The 20054-nt window shown below is 44.7% G+C and overlaps 2 protein-coding genes across 3 annotated transcripts; both read left to right on the top strand.

The window, feature by feature from the left end:
- Positions 1-46: 46 nt before the first annotated feature.
- Positions 47-959, top strand: LOC128303837 (uncharacterized). Its single transcript, XM_053040914.1, has one exon. The coding sequence runs from the start codon at positions 107-109 to the stop codon at positions 875-877; it is 771 nt and encodes a 256-aa protein (XP_052896874.1). The 5' UTR covers positions 47-106; the 3' UTR covers positions 878-959.
- A 990-nt stretch (positions 960-1949) lies between these two features.
- On the top strand, positions 1950-20005 carry LOC128300203 (phosphatidate phosphatase LPIN3). Of its 2 annotated transcripts, XR_008287331.1 has the most exons (6): positions 1950-2188; positions 12763-15685; positions 15755-16106; positions 16172-16275; positions 17041-17825; positions 18288-18429. XR_008287331.1 is itself a non-coding variant. In XM_053036186.1 (5 exons), exons 2-5 carry the CDS (start codon positions 12918-12920, stop codon positions 18544-18546), a joined length of 3483 nt encoding a protein of 1160 aa, XP_052892146.1. In that variant the 5' UTR covers positions 1952-2188; positions 12763-12917; the 3' UTR covers positions 18547-20005. The 2 variants fall into 2 exon arrangements, 1 of the variants encoding a protein (XP_052892146.1); XM_053036186.1 differs by lacking the exon at positions 17041-17825 and having other exon boundaries at positions 1952-2188; positions 18288-20005.
- The last annotated feature ends 49 nt before the right edge of the window (positions 20006-20054 follow it).

Raw genomic sequence — 20054 nt, 5'->3', positions numbered from 1 at the left:
GTCGGAAGATTTGTTTTGATTGATCTCTGTTGTTGTTGTACGAGGAGTGTAACCACGTGGAAACCAAAGCGCTCTATTGTTTTTACCTGTAACCCGTGCAGAAACCATGGAAAAGTACGCTGTCCCGAACAAACTCCCATCGGAAGAGGTCAGCGTGTTGACTCACCGGAAAGGGCGCCTGAAGCAGTTGGCCAAGCGTTCGGAGCAAGTACCGCTACCCAAGAAGAAACAGACCTCCTTCCGGAAGGTAACCACTGTCGTAGCCCACGCTCGCGCTGCTGAACGCGATGCCAAGCGTATCAAACGCAACTTTCTGAAGAAAGGCGTTCTGCCGAGGACCGAGGTGAAGTACAAAAATAATCAGTTGGTCCTAGTGTTTCGCCATCGTGGCATTAAGGTAGTGCCCAATAAGGATGTGATGAAGACGTTAGTGCGGCTTGGGCTGCAGTTCCATCGTTCTGCCACATTTCATCGTTTGACGCCCGAGATAGCCGCCCAGCTGAAGATTGTGGAGCCGTTTGTCATCTGGGGTTATCCAAACATCAGCGTAGTTAAGGAGCTACTCTTCAAGTATGTCCGCCTGCGCTGTGATCAAACCGGTGCTGAATCGAAGAAGCCCGTACCGCTGACGTCAAACAAACAGGTCGAAGACTTGTTCGGTTCGTTGGGCATGCTGTGCGTAGAAGATCTAGTACATGAAATAATGAACGTCGGGCCGCACTTTGAAGCAATTCGGGAAAAGCTACGCAGCTTCCTGGTGAAGGATCCAGCCGGTGGATGGAAGAACCCTAAACAAAAAGGAAAGCTTCGATCTATTGGTGGTGAAGCTGGCTTCCGCGGTGAAGACATTAACTTGTTATTCCGGCGAATTCTTTAAGCAATCGCGTAGAATTGCACCTAATCTTAATGCATACATACATGTAAACAACTCCACACAACAGAAATACAAGCGCTAATAGACATACTAATAAATTACTGTTTGAATTTCGTTATCCATTAACCAAACGGCTTTTGTGTTCCGTTTGCAGGTTCCGATGGAAATAATGTTCAATTCATTCACGCCTGTGCAGACAGCGTGTCCGAACATACAATCGCACACTTTGTACGATTGGGTTAATAGTTAACAATCAATTTTCCCATTATGTTTGAGGTTATCGTTTTTTCCTGCATCATTGTTCTTTGTGATGGTTTTTTTTTTGCATACAATTCCTAATATATAAGCAACAAGCCAAATCAACGCAGTCCAATATTTCTACGAAATCATTGAAAACAACAACTTGCTGCTCCATCAACATGTTTAACCAAAAGTGTGTAGCGGTCGTTGCTGTTTTATCAGTCCTACTATCATTTATTGTCGCTGCTCCTCAAGTGGGGTAAGTAAAGGAAAAATGGCACAATCGCTGGGTATGATCATAAAATTTACACATATTTACTGGTTTTTATACAGAGAAGAAACAATCCGCTTCGGAAATCCTGGGAACAGTAACGCACCTACACCGATGGATCCAATTAACGATGGTGCGGATATGATTAAGGAACATATCCCTGAGGATCAGGAATTACCTGCCGATATACATCTTTGAACGATATGCATTTCTTTGGAATTGTGCTAATCGCTTCAAAAGTGGCAAACACATTTTATCATCTTTCAATTCCAAATGATTATTGTTATATCACGTTCGTAAACACAGCTTTTTCGCTAAAACTTCTGTAAATGTAGCAAATGTAATCAGTAAAATTTACGTCCATTCAAATTCCCGTGCTGATGACAGGGAATTCCGGTGCTGCGGAGCCGTCAGTTTGACAATCGACACATGACAGCCGTCTTTGAACCAGTGTACACGCGCCTTAAGTCGTGTATGTGAGTGTGTATTTTCCCCATTTCTTACGAAAATCAGATGGCTTAATGCAGTGCATGCATTTTTCATCTTTTCCGAACCGAGTCAAACGTGAATCCCAAGGTTTTCGGCGTGCAAAATTGTTCTGAGCATCGCGATTCGGGATAGTTGTGAAATCGATAGGAAACATTACGCGACGGAACGAACAGTATTTGTGTTGTGCAGGTCCAGTTAGTTGCAAAAGATCCGAAAGAGCACGACGATTATTGAGTGAAGTTGGCATCGTTCTAGAAGCATACGTTTCTTTACCTTCTGGTTGGATTTTCTCTCATCCCAGGAACATTTTGCTGGTAAGTAATTACATCAAGCTTATACTTTACACAAAACAATTTAGATTTTTCTAGAAGCCTAACTAATGGGGGAAATCAATAGTCTGGCTCGTTAAGACATCGATTTAAAAGCGAACAAATTGCTTTCAACGCGTGAACATCCCCGGCTCAAGCTTTTTTCGCAAGCTGAGTTACTGAGATGGAAGAAAATGGGAAGAATTTCGACATATTCATGTAACCGATCAATCCGATTATCGATCTTTTCCGGTAGCTAGCTGATACGAGAAAATGAGTTGTAAACAAAGAACGAACCGCGATTAAGCATGCAGCAGCTGTTTTAGCCACTCTGCGCGTCTTTTTGTCTTGTTCGCTCAGTTGTGCGGTAGTGGGGAGCATCGTTGATATGGTATTGGTGCCACTGCCCGCGGTCGATTTCCCCTTGAACGAGCGACGCCAGACAAACGCATCACGCCACAACATCGTACGAGTGGCCTGTTCCCATGCGTAAAGAGTTGTCGTTGACAAAAAAAAGCTCATGCATCGCGAGACCGGCTGAAGGCTCCATCACACCACATCGTACGAGTATCGAATGATTCCTGGAGAACTTTGTCCTTCATCAACCTGCCACCTTGAAAGCTAGAGATTTTTGGGTGTGTCGAAGAAAAATCCACCTCGGTTGCATCTTCTGAACACGCGAATCGATAAAAATGTTTTACTTCCTCACTTTCCTCCGAAGGTCATCGATCTGTCCCGTAAAGTTCACTTCCTTAGCAGAAACGGTCCTTGCGCATCACGACTCTCTATGCCGGTGATTTCAAAACGGAGTTCAGCGAACTACTTCGGGTTGGTCTGCAGCAGTGGTGCATGGCCGTGAATTGGACCGCGGGTGGAAAGCATTTGAATTGCTGATTTAACCGGCAATCGTCCAAAATGGGCGATAAACGTGCTTTTGCTGGTTCAGGATTGTTCACCACTTAACCAACGATAAAGATATAAATGATACGCAGAAATGTTGGGAGGGAAAAAAACAATAAGGGTGATTTTTGGCTGAACTCAACACGCTGGTAGGAAGAGAGATTTTATTAGCTGCGAACGAATCTGCCACCAATATGCGGATATCACAATTAATTCACGCTCGACTCTAGCCGGGCCTTGAAAAGTAAACCACTTGAATGTATATTTGAACATAATTTTTTAGTTTATTCCACTTCCTGTTTCGTTGCAAGGGCGACTACACACGAAGAAGAATAAGAAGTGCATCAAACGAAACAAAACCCTGTGCTGCACTCCATGATGCAAACAACAATTGCGATATAACAAAGATTTTTCTCCTACCAATGCGTAATGCTTGCGTGTGGAAATGCAGGAAATATCATGTCTTAGCCTGTCTGCATGCATGCATGCATCGTATGCAACGAAGAGTGGACAGGTAGCAGACGCTAATAACACAGCCCCAAGCATATTATACCCGTCTGGTTGACGATGATGACTCACAGGGAAAAACGTGATCAGGGCAATTAAATGAACGAAAGAATAAAATGAGTTCTGTGGGTTTCTTCAGTTCTTCAGCTGTCTCCAAAAAGTTCTTTCTATGGTACTCTAATTTTTTCCTTCCACAATGGGTTCCAATGATTGTGCAGCTGTTAAACATTCCGATCCTCACGAATTGGGCGCGTGCTTTGCGGCTGAAAGCCCATACAGCACGTGACGCACTCGCTGTGGGTGATTAGAAGAAATTGTTTTTGGTGCTTATCAGTAAACAAGAATACCATAACACGAGCGACCTCTACACCCGTACACTCTAGGCAATGCCCCAGCGGAAGGATGGCTTGGGTAGCTTTCTAGAATGTCAATGAACGGCCCTACAGGGCCACATCACGGTGGAGTAATATTTTTCGTGCACGATCTTTCGAACTCGTGCACTGGAGCAAGAACCGGTTTCAATGAATCTCCCTTGCTAACAGACGGTTAGAGAATCTCTTCCTTTACTTAAATTACAGTTCGTTGCTGTTTGAATCCAAAACTAAATTGTCCATGTTATGTTCTTAATTCGTAGCCACGTGTGGCGCATGATCTTAAGCAGGAAGTGATGAATGTGCTGTCCTAAATCCCTCACGTTACTCCCGCTTGACGTCATCTGTCATATTGGTTGATTACTACGCTTGCAATATTGCAAATAACCATCCATCCATGTTAGTCCGATTCCGAACGATCCTTCTATGAAGGTCAGCAAAAGGGATCAACCGACCTGAGATTAGATTAGGGCCATTACGTACTCTCTTCCTTCTTTGAAACTTTACATTATGCCATCTCGTGGTGTGATACGTATAGCTAGAAAACACACCAAGCTCCGACTAGCTGCAGCGGATCGCGCGAGCGAGCCGCATGCCACTCTTCCCTACATAGACAAAACCACTTTCGCTGACGCACCGACAACAACACAACAGTTTACTTCCCTACATTTCGCAAATTGGACGCACACATGCAACTGTCTTCCTGCTCTAGCAGACGGGGTGGTAGGGTTGAGGTGGATGATTTGTTTGTGGCATAAAACCGGCGGCAACTACGCCGCAACTTTAAGCACCCCATGACATTAGAGACAAGCGCAAAGCGAATCACCTCCTGTGAAGTCTTAAGATCGCTCGGCGCTTCACTATTGGCTAGTTTCGGAAAGGCACGTCTTGTGATTATTTGTATGCACACGTAATAAACGCACGCGTTAGCTTGTCGTGACCTTTTTGGGAATCGTTGGGAAAGACATTCGGGAAAATGAGGATCATATTGAGAAGTATAACACTCGTTGAACTCAATTCTACAATATGTGGTTTGTTTTTTGTTTACCAAAGAGAACCTTTTAGAGCTGCAAACATTCATAGCGCTGTGACGATGATATGATTTTGGTAGGTTTAACTACAATATAGAGTAGATAAGAGTTATCAATAATCAATACTGCTTTTCATTGTAGCCAACCCCACCAAGTCATGTTACCCCCTTCGAATACAACACGAAAGAGTTTAGCAGAGCACTTCCACCGCAATGATCACCTTTCCTCAACGCGAAAACAGGGGCGGTTTGACCTTCGTTCGTTCGTTGCTCGCCTCCATTAATCGCCTTCAGTTGAAGCGTCGTCATTCTAGCTTGTTTACGCGTAAAGTGGTCGTGCCCCCAAGGAAAGCATTTAACGCAAAAAATTCCCTTCCCCCACCGCCTTCCGACGAAATCCCTAAAGCAGTGGTTGGTATTGTGTGTTGTTTAGCTGATATTTAGATATTTGTTCTCGCAGCAATACCAGCCCTCTCGGCTTTTGGCGCCAACATTGTTGTTGTGGAGTGCGAGAGCGGGGAGGGTCTATACCATTCGCCACCCGCAATGACCCCGAGGAGACGCCACGTTGGAGGGAGGGGTGAGTGTGTTGAAAAATGTTGAGAGAAAAATAGCTAGGCGGAAGTCAGCTATACACGATCGCTAGGAGAGGGAGGCGTCGTATTAGAAACGATGTTTTGAAGCTGGCTGGAAAGTGGAAACTCATTCATGATCCTCGTCACGTTTCGAATCAGGTTTAGCGCGCATTCTTTGTTGTTTACAGTTTGCAATGGGCAGTTGTTTACGATCTCGCATATTAGAATCGAGAGATGATACAGTTGGTGAGGTTGAGGTAAAAGTAGTTGCATATCCAAGCAGAAGCTGTATGTAAATACAGATGCCTAGGCATACAAATCTTGGTGAGCGGAGGGCCTGGCACATACGGTATGATCGACGAGTGTAATAACATGCAGGTTTATTATTTACTGAAGAATCTTTTACGTAATTGACTATCAAACCATGTAATGCTTGTGGAAATTGTTTCTGTAACATTCCCTTACGTTGGAACGAACTGACAATGTTGATCTTTAAATTGATCATATAATCGTGGTTATCCCCGTGGTACATTGATAGTGGTGCCGGTCTTCACACGACAGGACCGATCCAAAATGCAGGACTATGACTACCCGCAAAGTATCAACGAAAGCACTTTGACCCTACCTCTTCTGTTCACATGGACACTCTGAAAGGACTTTATACTTATTACCTACCGGAAGCTGGCAAGCTCATCGCACAGATCGTAGAGCTTGTCATTGTAGCTGCTTCTCCATTGTTCCTTCAACATAAACGAGGCCAAAAATCCGTCTGAGCTTATTCCACTCGAATACGGTATAGAGGGTTTCTTCAGGGTTATTGCAGGGTTGCAAATTCATCTGCAAGAGCGGTATTGAGACATAAAGCCATATTGAGGTATGCAAAATAATTAATAACAAGATGTTATCGTCAAACCTCTGCTTTTTGCGATCACATCTCCAAGATCACAGCGCGTTGAATAACAGTCAACACCCGGTCGCAGTAAACATCGCGTGATACGCCAACGCACTCCATGGGATGGTTTCTTCCCCATGCAGCAAGTAGCTATTGCGCATATCACAGTCCCACTCAAGTGGCATACCACGAGGTGGCACACGGGCATGTTTTTCTCCCCATATCCAACTGAGAAGGGTAGATCAGTTACATTGTCACGTGTACCGCACGGAGGTACCGGGACCTCTTGTCGTGAGTGAGGGTGGACGAACCGCAATTGTTCCTGCTTACTGCAAAACAACCGCTTTTGGTAGAGTAGTTGTTGTTCTAGTTCTGTAGTTAGTTGCAGATAAACAACAACGACGACACCGTTATGTCTGTGCTTCAATGTCGGCGATCGTGAGCCACATTTTGTGTGTAAACTAGCCTCCCGGTTGGTGGAGGACTAGAACGCGTGTTCTAGTTGATTGAATTTATTACGGGGTGGAAGTGAGTGGCTAATTCTTTGGCGGTGTTCCGAACGAACATACTTAACCTCGCACATACTGCTAGTATAGAGAAGTTGAGGCATTTAAATGGGAATTTGCTCGTACCGGAAGCGTAGCTTTTTTGTGCGGATCCGTAATCGATACAGCCACACACAAAGCCTGTTGGCGAACTGAATAAATCTGAATATGATTTCCCGAACGAAACAAAACTAGCCGCGGTCTCTATTGAATTAGACGTGAGGCAGTCGAAAAGAGGAAGAAAGCTCAAAGAAGTTTGTGGACGAGAAATTGCGTATCAAAATTCTTGCAAATCACACCCCGGCAGAAGCTAACGAAACGGAAGCCACAAGGAAGATTGAGGTGTGCTTTATGTTTTGGGACACGACACGCACACAGCGTACCGATGTTTAGAAGCCGGCTAGGAATGGATAGAAGAGAAAAAGTACATCAATTTAGATTACGCGCCCATACACATTCACATTCGTGGTGTGCTGGCCATGATGGTGGGCAACGTGGAAACGATTTTGCAAACATGCCGGCCAACTTTGACGAACTTTGCATGCCTACCTCCCTACCCCATGTGTGTGTGTGGTAACTTCAGGCTAACCTTCAAAAACGCACCCAACACTTGCGGTCAATTGCGCATTTGATTGCGTACTGACGTGTGGGGCAATTGGATAGGACGGCGAGGAATATCAGTGGAGTGGACGGAGTTTTATAAAATGCGTACGATATGGGAAAGATCGGTGGTGGAAGAAAAATGTTATTTCGGTGTACAACGATAGCTGTGACATCGAGTGTTTGCCATCTTCCTGGCTTGTGTCCAATATGGAAGGTCGTGACAACAGGTGTAAGGAGATCGAAGGTAGAATCCGCTTTTCACTCCAAATCCGTTCCTTTTCCCATCCCAATCCCGCTATTAGGATGGATGCGAAGCACGTGTGCTTTGCTAACTTGTAATCCATTAGCACGGATTAAAGAGAGGGTCCACTTGCGGTCGCCGGGTTGACCTTGACGATCGGAGGGAATTTCTAGTAGAAAAAAGATACACAAACGGTTAATGTCCGGTGAAGGAGGTAGAAAGCAAAACCCCACGGTATGCATGTGTGAAAAATAGTATTTTTATCAAATGTCTGCGATTGCTTCTGAGTGAGATTTCTTCTCAGTGCGGGACATTGTGGTTCGGATTTTAACGGCCAATCGTGTTTACAATTTCATGTGTTGGCATTCGCACACAGAAAGTCCCTAAGTGGGTAGTGGAAACATTTACGGTGGTCAATTGTTTCACATTCATCGGTCGATCACTTGCTGCCCCCATCTCTGTGGTGGTGTTGAAAATTTGCGGACAAAATCACGTGTTGCACATGCGGATAAATTTGCGGAACAGTCGTCGTCGTCGTCGACGACGTCCTCTTTGTGGTGTCATGCGGAATTGCACGCGCACGCGGTACTGATGAGGGGTCGGGACGGAAAGAACTTCATTTGAATGAAGCCATATCAAGGCAAACAAATTGGTTCTAAAGAGAGTTAAAGTTACATTTAGAGTACGTTGTGCTGTTGTTGACATTTAAGCATCATTTCCGCTTTCATACCGGACGAATGCCCTACCAGAGTAGAGAATGCCAAGATGCTGCCACTCAAGCTCTTGGTACAGACAAGAAAGATAGAACCATCGGACAGAACTCGAAAACCAAACAATAATTGGTTAGATCGTTTTTTGTACAGAAGAAGTGAAGTCTAAAACAATTGACCACGCTTCAGTAACTCCAGACGAGTCGGCAGTAGTCCCATAAAACTAAGATGCCGTCCATTCTATAATGCGAAAAGCATATTTATTTTTCCACCAGAGAGCCAAACACTTAACGAATGCGTCAGTGGCGGCTTTAGATTGAAACAAATCATCTTCTCCAGTGACAGTAATGTCTACTTGTACTCGTCTCTACCCTGCTGACGACACTGATGATGATGATCTGTTATGCTGTTGGTAGTTGATCGCAATCCTCTCCTTACCATAGCGCGGACCCGCGTAATTACGTGCAAAATTATCGCTGTCGCCATATTAGCCGTACGGGAATGCCGGAGGGATATGGTGTGCGTGCAGTAAGTGTGGTGGCCCTTCGCCGATCCGACAGTCTAACGCGATCCGAATGTGTACGTGAGTTTCGTGGTGTATACTTTATAAAGCCGGCCTATACAACCACATGCCTCGCAATGCAATCTCACATAGAGAAACACGCACATACATAAAACTCACCCTCGGTCACTGAGTACGGGTGGGGATGATGCTTCTATGAGACACCACGACATGAACACCACAGCCCCTTTGGCAAAGCTAGTACGCGGTTCTGTGGTGCCCGAGCAACCATTCATTCGCAGAACAATCGTAAACCGGGACGGAAGTGTCGGTTATCATCTGTCAGTGGTTTATCCCTCCCAAATACCCCTTGACAGAGAAGTAAAGTTGATTTGGGGTTTGATGAAGTAGCAAAATTGAAAAACTTGGTAATTTGTTGTTCAAAATGTGACCTCCGTTGTGGCTTGATGGACCAAGTTGCTTTCAAAACCGAACGTTTTATCTGTTGTGTGTGGTTATAAGAAAAGTGAAAGACGATCTTGTTGGGGATTATTTGTTGTGTCGTTAAACATAGATTGAGCAACGATCGTGGCGATCGCGTGAGTGTGTGTTGGTGGGAAGCAAAGCCTAAAATCAAAACAAAACCCTTACACAGAAACAGGTTTTTTGCGCGTGGACGTTGGGTTTGGATGCGTAAGGCTTCGCCGGGCTGTTGGAACAAAGAAGAAAGTTTCCAAGAGAACGCATGTTCGTTCTGCAGTGGTCAGAAGAATCTAGGGGTTGCAGAGTGATCATCATTCGATCGGTTTAAGTGAAATGTATTACTCCGTTCGTTGTGAAATGTACAAACACGCTTTACTTTTCTGTGCCATTCTGTTCCTCATTGTGGTGTAGTATTAGACGAAGTGAGTTTAAACTGGTGTCAGGTGAGATAATATTATGATAAAATGTCCAAATTTACGCTTATCGTGTTAAACTAATATGCTTCCTTAAAAAATCGTTTGTTAAAGATAATTAACAATTCTCCAATGCAAGTTGTATTACAACTGAATGTGTATCCCCTGTATCGGTCACTTTTCGTTTTGCTCAACCGCAAACGGCACCCGCCACACATGTTGGTCGAATAGTGAACGGTTTTCCTAATGATGACACTGACATCAAACCAACGGAAAGAAACAGGGCCAGGATCGCGGTCAGGAAGAAGCGGTACATAAAACGCAAACAAGACGGAAACTATTTTTGTCCTTGGCACAGGCCACCGGTTTTGTTGTTTCAGTTTTGCCCTCAGTAGTAGTTATTTTTCTACCTCCACGATATCGTCCAATTTTTCGCAGTAAACACCGCAGTCAGACGTCTTAAACCGAGCCGCTTATGCCCAGGGGGCTGAAGGGAAAGATGCAAAGTTTTCTTGATTAAAAAAAAAGTTCAATACTTCGGAAGGGTGTTAGTTCACAGCTGAACTGTGTGGGACGTTGGCCAAAAATAGGACTTATTGCTCAACCGCTTCTCACATGGCTTGGCATGTCCTGCACAAATCATAAATTAGAGCCACGTGAGGTGCTTAAATTGCTTTATTTTTTATCGCTTTGAATTAGACGAATTTTCTTGGAAGTTATTCTCCAACCCAGTTGATCAACCAGCTGATGGATTTCCCCTTTATCAGGAACTCATTACACCAGAACCGGTTCCGAGTTCTACACTTGATAGTGAATATCTCCACTTGGCGATTGGTTTGCTAGCCATTAATGGCATCTCTGGAACACAAGGGAGATGCATTAATGAAGAAACCTTACTTGTACCTTTTGACGTAATGCCAGGCATGGCGGAAACAGAAACAGAAACGCAATCAGCTGCATCGAGCATCGTGCGAAACCGACGCTCGATGACGCGCCAGGCAAGTCCAAAGGTTGTTTGCTCCCTGCGCTTCTGGAAACACAGTCATCAGCAGCATCGTGGACGGCGACAAGCAAATCGCGAAAGTAAAGGTAAAATTTTGTGCGTTCTCCGATAGAAGAAACTGCCGGTACGAAACAATTTGCTGCCAGAGCTCTTGAACGCACAGAGCGAAAAAACCGGTGTGTTTCGCTGTCAGCTGATCGCGTGAGTTGCTGCCGAAGCCGTTGACCCAAATCTCGAAACATACCACCCGTCACACGGAGAGTGAGATTATTTATATGAAGGAAAGTCAAACGACCCGCTCCAATGTAGCGCATTTGAGTACAAGAACGTTTGCTGTGGTGCTGCTAAAAATATTAATTGACAAAAAATGGTATCCACCACAAGTAGACGAACTGCCAACAGCGTCAGAAAATTGTTCCGCATAGATAAAAAACTACTGTCCATTCCATGGCTGTCCACCAAATGGTGGTCTAAGCTTGCAACGTCGATACAACTTGGCTATGCAAGTTTATGATTGCCTGCACTTTGTTTTCTCCGCTGCCTGCTTACGACACATGCTGCCAATTCTTTGTTGCCATGAAAATGACCAAACGCACTTTGGGGAGGTAAAATGCCTTTACCCCATTGTCGAAGGTCTTGGTGGTTTCACTTTCCATGATGTAATTAACACAGAGGCAAAACACCAGTTGTAGCTTCAGGGCGCGTACTGACAAGCGTGTCGACCTCAGCCGATATTGTTAAGCATGGGTTAGAGAAGGAGACAAAGAAAAGTGATCTACCAGTTGTGGTGTACAATAAAGGATCGAAATGATAGTTTGTATCGAGCGGATGTAATGAAGGGTTCTTAACTTGTCGGATCTACAGATTGACGCTAATTATTGCAATGCCATAGAATCTTATCGCCCCAAATGCTATCCCTCGCTAATGAAGTAATCTTCAGACGTTTGTCAAGATCTGGTCACAGATCACTGCCATATTACCGCTGTGTGCTTAACACTCATCTAGAAGAAGACGTTAACAATCAATTTGAATTTTTGCTCGCATCATTCGCGCCATCGTCATCAACCCCCTGGCTCTGTGCAAACAAATGAACGTTATTTTGCTCGCGACACTACACAAGCGACGCGAGATGATCGTTCACCCAGTAGTAGCATTCATTGTACCAATACCATCACTTGGAATGGCAACGAATATACCCGATTGTAAGTGGACGATTGAAGCATGAAGTGTGGTTCTAGAGTGGAGGAACATCACACTTGCCACGAAAGCGAGAACATAATATGCCAGCCAAGCGAACGTCGTCCAACAGACGAATGTAAGCGAAGAAAGCTTGATTGAATCATCCATCGGTCTGATGTGGTTTTGTTCCCTGGTACAGACGAATAGTCGCCAATCGTTAATAGTTAGGTGGTTGACGATATTCGTGTTTTATGTACATTCAGACAATTCAAAACCTGCCAAGACAATAGCATTATAGCAAAGGTTCATCTTCCTTGCAGCGAAACTCAATTTTTTGACAACTGTTTTTTGAGTATTGATTAAACGACGCGACGAATTTCGAATACCGATGCGATTATCACCTTTTAATGCGCCAGATTTCAGCGGGCAAAGGTTAAAGTACGGTTGGGAAGTTACCAGATACCGGTTGTGTGTTATCGTTCATAACAACTCATCCTGGTAGAAAGACATGGAATGAGTAGAAGTTTGGACTCACCCACTCAACAGCGTTTTATCTAATCTATGTTTCGTCTTATTCGAGTCGGTGTGTTTGTTTCATGATTTTCTCGTTTCTTTTACTCTTGCAGATAGTCTACCACAAAGCGACGTTGACCGTGGAAATAGAACGGGAAAATATTCCTTTACAGTAACGGAGCAAAAACGATAGTACGCGTGAGCAGTTGCGCTGTAACTGGTTGGGTTGATTGACGCTAAAGTTCCTCGTCTGAAGCAAAGCCTCAACATGAATAGCTTAGTAAACCTCTTCAGTAATTTTAAGGAGTTCTACAGTGAAATCAATGGAGCCACACTGACCGGTGCCATCGATGTGGTAGTGGTAGAGCAACCGGATGGTTCCTTCATGAGCTCACCGTTCCACGTGCGCTTCGGGAAACTCGGAGTGCTGCGCAGCCGTGAGAAGGTGGTCGACATCGAGGTAAATGGCGAGCCAGTTGATCTGCAGATGAAGCTCGGTGAGTCAGGTGAGGCATTCTTCGTGGAAGAATGCGCGGAAGACGACAGTGAAGTTCCAGCCCACATGGCCACTTCTCCCATTCCGAGTCACTCGTATTTGAGCAACTATGAGGAGAGCGTGCAGAGGAACGATGGGTCCGGTGGGCCCATTTTCAAAGCTTTAGAAGCCAATGAAACAACAGGAGTCGCTGGTGAAGGAGTTGCTGCAGGGCCTACGATTGAGATAGGGGAGGGAGCGGTCATGATGATGGTAGCAAGTCAGGCTGCGACGCGCGAGAATGATGGCGTTGTGGAGAATGAATTAATGCCTCGATTACGTCGCAACTCGGTTGATCTATCGAACGAAAATCCCGAACTGGAACGTTCAAAGTTTGAAAACCAAAGATCCGAATACTGCCACCGGCGTCACACGGACAATCTTACCAACAGGCCGGACCTGTCGCTAACAAAGAAGGAGTACACCACGCAGAAGCTGCGGCAAGAACTGAACGCTGCTGCCGAGGCTGCCGAACAGGAGCAGATCTTCCACATGGAAGGTTTGGACGATGCTTCACTTGAAGCTGTGACCAGTGAACAGGTGACAAATGTGGGCGACTGGAAAAACAGCACACCCCTTCCATCAGCCCCCGGTGCGGCTGATCAGTCGGTAGAGGATAAACATTTTAAACCAATCGATGCTCAACCAACCACTGTGGCCGGACCGTCTGGTCAGGCGACTGAAGTTGTCCCAGTGGTGATGGCAGCTGCATGTGGAGATGGAGCAACAGACTCAAAGTCGAAAAAGAAGCGAAGGAAGAAGTCGCTGATGAAGAAGAAAAATACACAACGAAAAAATTCAGCCAGCAGTAGCTCGGGCGCAGGTTCGAACCATTCCGATCCGAACGAAGGAACGGAAACAGACAGTCTGACGGCGTCCCAGGTCACGGTTTCGTCGGCCAGTGGTAGCTCCCTATCGAAAGAGGGGGAGGCTACAGAGGGTGTCGATCAGGAGGTCCCAGATGTCAGTGGTCCTGTCAAAAAGGAGGGAAAGGATAGTCCAACACTTGATGGCCCTGGTATGACGTCTAGTCATCATGCGGATCTAGACATCCATTTCTTCAGCGATACTGATATTGGAACTGGCGTTAGCCCGCAGCAGTCGCGTCCTTGCACGCCTATTCAAAGCGATACCGAGTTTGAAATGTCACAGCGCGAAAAACCTGTAACGGAGGAAGAACGTCTGATGTACGGTAACTCGTGGAACTGGGGAGAGCTCCCGACACAGGTAGAGCCAAAAGGAGGTGATGCTGAAGCCGGCAAGCAGGCGCAGCACAACTCAATGCTGACTGGACTGATGAGCTTGATGAAGTACAACAACAAGAAGAAACGCCAGAGTGTTCCGGACGGGATTTATCTGTCGGAGCTGGATAAGCTGAACGAACCGGAGATCGCCCAACTGTATTTCCCTTCGTTTCCGAAGCTGAAACAGCATCAGCAACAGGATCAGCGTGGCAGTGGCGGTAGTGGCGATGATGAAGATCGCGAGAGCGGTAACGGTACGTCTATTCCGCAAAGTCCTACCTCGATGGAAGATGGTCCCGGCGGAAAAGATTCCGACTTTGATGAACGCGAGCATGTTGCATCGGTTGACACGAAGAGTATGGTCGATCAATCGATCGATTCCTTTGCTCTGTCTCTCTGTGGAGGATTAACCGGCGCAGAAGGTTCGTCGGGTCCTACCGATGAACAGTTCGAGCGCCACCGCTTACAATACGCAAACGTACTTGCCGATCCTAGTGTGTTCAAGTCGCCCGACCTAGTCGTGCGTATCAATGGCAAGTACTATAGTTGGGAAGTGGCCTGCCCACAGGTCATGACCATTCTAGCGTTCCAGTGTGGACTGCCAAACGAGATGCTGGCTAGCGCAAAACAGAAGGAATCGGGAATGGGAGACGACAAAAAAGAGGAACCACTGCAGCAAACGCAGCAGCAGCAGCCGCAGCAACCGATTGTTGCAGGACGTTGGTGGTACTGGCGACGTTCCGGCGAAGCAAAACCGGCCCCGGCTGGCACACCGCAGACACCAACCACACCAACGGCAGCTACGGAAGAGTCTGGCGATGGTCCGGATGGTAAAACTTCTGCCGCTGTGGGCACGCAAACATCACGTTCGAATTCTCCCGAAGATGAAAACCACGATGGAGGTATGGATGCAACTGTACCGACCTACAAAAATGTATCGAAAACTGAAGATGGATACAATGGTTCCCTGTCGTCGGAAGATTCTGAGCTGGCGTTGGACAAATCGGTAGGTGGCATCCTTATCGACAACAGCAGCGAGAAGACACTGTATCTGCTCGGTTGCGGAGAAAAGTACCGCAAGACGCTGCGTTTATCCTCGGAGCGCATTAAGGAGTTGAACCTTCTGGATGGTATGAACGAGATTGAATTTAGTGTAACTACTGCCTATCAGGGGACAACGCGTTGCAAGTGCTATTTGTTCAAGTGGAAGCACAATGACAAGGTAGTCATTTCCGACATCGATGGAACTATAACAAAGTAAGTATTTTTGCGTAAAAAATATGAAAAATAAGACATAACATCAACATCAACATCACATTATTTCAGATCGGATGTCCTTGGTCATATTCTGCCGATGGTAGGCAAATCTTGGGATCAGATTGGTGTGGCGCAACTTTTCTCAAAGATTGAGGAAAATGGGTACAAAATGTTGTACCTATCTGCACGTGCCATCGGACAGGCCAAGACAACGCGTGGCTATCTGCAGTCCATTCGTCAAGGTGATGTAAAATTGCCGGATGGTCCTTTGCTGCTCAATCCGACCTCGCTGATGTCCGCTTTTCATCGTGAGGTGATTGAGAAAAAGCCTGAGCAATTCAAGATTGCCTGCCTGAATGACATTCGAGATTTGTTCCCAGAACGGAATCCATTCTACGCCGGATACGGTAACAGAATCAATGTAAGTAATAGGAAAGAGGTGTATTGCCTTACCTCTTTTTATCTAATATTGTACAATGTTTGCAGGACGTTTGGGCGTACCGGGCTGTTGGTATTCCGACGTCGAGAATCTTCACCATCAACCCAAAGGGAGAATTAAAGCACGAACTAACGCAAACATTCCAATCGACGTAAGTTGCAAATGCCTTTCATTTTCCATGTCTTTTCGAACATATTCGCTCATTCTGAACACTACACAAGACCATCATAGTTATTTTAGACCACACATGAATAGTTATGTAAAATTGTACATACGTCTATACCGATAGTGATGGGAATGGATGGATCACATACAGCCAAGCCATAATCGACCGAAGCTTGGTTAAAGAACAAAAATACTCAGAGAAATGCTTTTAAAATCGAACACTCGCGCGTGTTTGTATTGCTAATTTGCTTACGGATTGGTATGTGTTTTGTGAACATTTAGTGTGAATTGGATGTGGGGTTTTCTGAATTTTAAATAACAGGATACTAGCCAAAATTAACGTACACACACACGTAGGTAGCACGATCTTCACCCACACTGTACACTGCTTCACTATCATCTCGTCGATTCATATAGCGCAATTCATCTGTACATTTGTTTGGAAATTAATTTGCAAGCACAAAATGGATTTAATCAGTGGACACGTTTGTGCTGGGTGGTTGAAGTAAATCGTTTTTTTCTGCACGAGGGTACTTATGTTAGTATTTTTGTTCTTTTTTTTATTTTCCATTTATTGTACCTCATTTGATGTTCAACCCCACAAAACCAACGACGAACGACAAAACATACGTGTTGCCTCGCCAACCCAACACACGCGCGATTGGCTTTGCTTCCGATATATTTTTTTTATTTCTTGCATCGATCGCGCGATCCGCGAACATTTGGATATTGAAACACTAAATTCATCTAGGTATGCTGGCCAGTCGTTGGTAGTAAATGATTACTTCCCACCGATTGAAAGCGAGTCTCCGGAGTCTGAGTTTTCAGACTACGACGAGGATGACGACGACTACGATGAAGAAGACGACGATGAGCCGTTGCAGTTTCCCATCGAAACGAGCGGCGATGAGCAACAGCCGCAAAGTCAGCAGCAGCATCAACAATCGGTGCTGAGAATTAGGCGCTCGCGAAGATCAGGCTTCGCTGATTATTCTGCTTCGAGCGAGAATGGCTTTGTTAAGCATGCAGTGTAGTTCTCTAGCGAAACCCAACCCCACCAGCAGCAAGAGCAGGTCTCTCCAGTGCTCTCTATTCCTATAACATAAACCCTAGTCATGTGCCATCAACACACACTGCGGGTTGAAAAGATAAACAATTCCGTCCTCTCCTGTTCTCTACTGGATCGGAATAAGCTCGCGAGGACGAATCTTTCGTGCCTATCAAAACTAGTCAAGATGATTTTAAACGGCATGTAGAGCAGACGAATTGATAGAAAATTTATTCTAATGCAAAGTCGGCTCAAGCTAAACGACCACATATTGTGGGTACTAGAACTAGATCTAGTGGCAAAACTCACGCAATAAGCAGTAGTCTTCTAGCCTCATGTTATAGCATCCGTGACCTATTGGGCCGTTGCATCTAAAAGCAAGATGTTTTAGTGTACAAAAAAACCAACAAAAGTGTATCCCTTGCCGAGATTGTTTTACCTCATGCCGGTGGAATCGATACGTGCCCATTCCCGACATCGAAACCGGGGTAAGCATGGCTGACGAGGATGGAGAAGAATGTACTGGTATTCTAACACATATCTGTAAGATGGTTACTCCATACAAGTCATACCGTATGCTTTATTGCTGTGTTATAATATACTCAACTATGCTCCTTAGCGTCATCCATTCATGATATCGTGGAGTATAGAGGACACGAAAAGGTGCTTCACGATCACTTCATATTACTATTATCATCTGTGATGTAAACTTTCGCTGTCAAAACATCGTTCCCCTTCCTGTAATATATATATAAAAACTGTAAATTTTGTTGGTGCTTTTCCGTGCTTTGCAATGTGTGTTGGTTGTTTTGTATGTGACATAATTTACAATGAGATCATAGAGATTAACAATGCTGACCGACAATCACTCTTGGCATTCATGTCGATGATACATCAGGCGAGTTGTTAATAAAAATGTTTTTTTCTTGTATCATCCCTGTTTTATGCAGTTATGCAAACATGGCTTACATCGTCGATCAGCTGTACCCGCCGATCAAACACATCGAGGAGGAAGATAACGAATATACCAGCTTCAACTACTGGCGTGAGCCGGTAGCTGAGATTGATTTCAATGCTTTTGACATACCCGGACTCTCCTTGCCATCAACCGGCTCTGCGTCGTACCCAGCCACGTTAGCTACATCTGGTAAAATCACTCCCACGGCAACTCTAATTCAGCAGGCCTTGCCAACCATTCCCGAGAACTGAAACAAACCGAAGATGATGGGACGATCATCTCCATTTTAAGAGATGCCAGCACCACCAGAGCACGAACAAATCTTAAAACCAAATCATTTAATCGGCTCAAATTGTACTGGTAAAGATAGGCAACAAAAAACAACTTCACATTTCTTAACAGCAAAAAAGAAGATGTTAGGAAGAGAAAAGAACAAGCTAAGCTAAGAAACCAATGTTCGGTACAATAATAATAATAATATTATTCATACTATATATTGTAAGCTTGAACAAGTGCTTTGGAATGGTGAGGATGCTGTTCTCCATTCTGATCGCGTTGCTTCCATTTCGCTTTAGGTTGGATTGTTTATGTTTGACAAACAGCAATGGTCCAAAGGAATTGTGTAAGCATAGTTTAAAAGAAGACCACATACAAAGCAGAGGCTTTAGCAAATGAGCTTGACGAAATGAAGATGTGACACCTGCCAGTGAATGTTTAGTATGTAAAAAGATGTGGGAAAAGTAGGGAATTAGTATGCAAGGCATCAGAAAAGAGACAAGAAAAGAGGTAGCAAGTTAAAGAATGGTGCTCCTAGCAAACGAACAAGCTACTGAGAGCTAGCTGTGATTGAAGGCAGTGACAGAACTGAACGGCAGTGTCCTACCGGGTGTGTGTGTGCTAAAAATATAAAAGCAGGAATTTAGTTTAGCAAAGATCGTACCATGATTGTACTCATCGTCTCCGGTTGCACCGGTAACGAACTACAGAAGGACCGACCCTAGGAAGCTAAGCAAAAAAGAACGCAATGTAAGAGCTTCTTGATTCAGCAAACATGAAACTATCATTCTGGTGGTTCAGTCCTGGCTGTGGTGTAAGGAGGTAAGGATGTCAAAGCAAACAAAAGTATGTGATAATTTTTTTCTATTTATTTGGTTTGTTCGTTTTTAGCATTTCCTAGCAAGTTTGTTTAGTTTTAAATTCTGAATAGTGTCTAATTAATGCTGTAATGATAAAAGGGGGAAGTGTTGAATTGGGCACAGCATTAGAGAAATGTGCGTACGCTTACGGGATCGGAAGGAAGCGATAAAAGACACACGGATAGAGTTGCAAACAAAATGAGTAGAACAATCGGTATTTAGTTGCATTATCATGCTAAAGAGAGCACATCAGTGTCTCGCGGGCCCAAGCTACAGGTTTGCTCATCCCCCGTGTACCCGACCATTTGGTTCGTGGATTTATTTGATTGTATCAAAGTTTTGGTTACCCTTTCTTTAGTATTAAAATATAATGCCATCGGTTCGTTTAATTGCGAATCCGGTACAAGATGGATTTATTTTATCTGATAGGTTATCAATGTAGCAAACATTGCTATTGCCGTGAGTGTGTTGACAAAGCAAAACGAAATAGTGCGAGATAGTTGCTTTAGCGTGAAAATGTGTAGAACTGGCTGCAAATGCAAATAAATCATAACCATCGTAATACACTGCATCACTTTATAAGGGTTCGTTATTGAAATTTCAAATGGAGGCAATTTTGCAAT

The sequence above is a fragment of the Anopheles moucheti genome, chromosome 3 (genome assembly GCF_943734755.1).
Source record: "Anopheles moucheti chromosome 3, idAnoMoucSN_F20_07, whole genome shotgun sequence".
Classification (NCBI taxonomy): Eukaryota; Metazoa; Arthropoda; class Insecta; order Diptera; family Culicidae; genus Anopheles; species Anopheles moucheti.
This window is presented reverse-complemented; position numbering and strand designations above follow the sequence as displayed.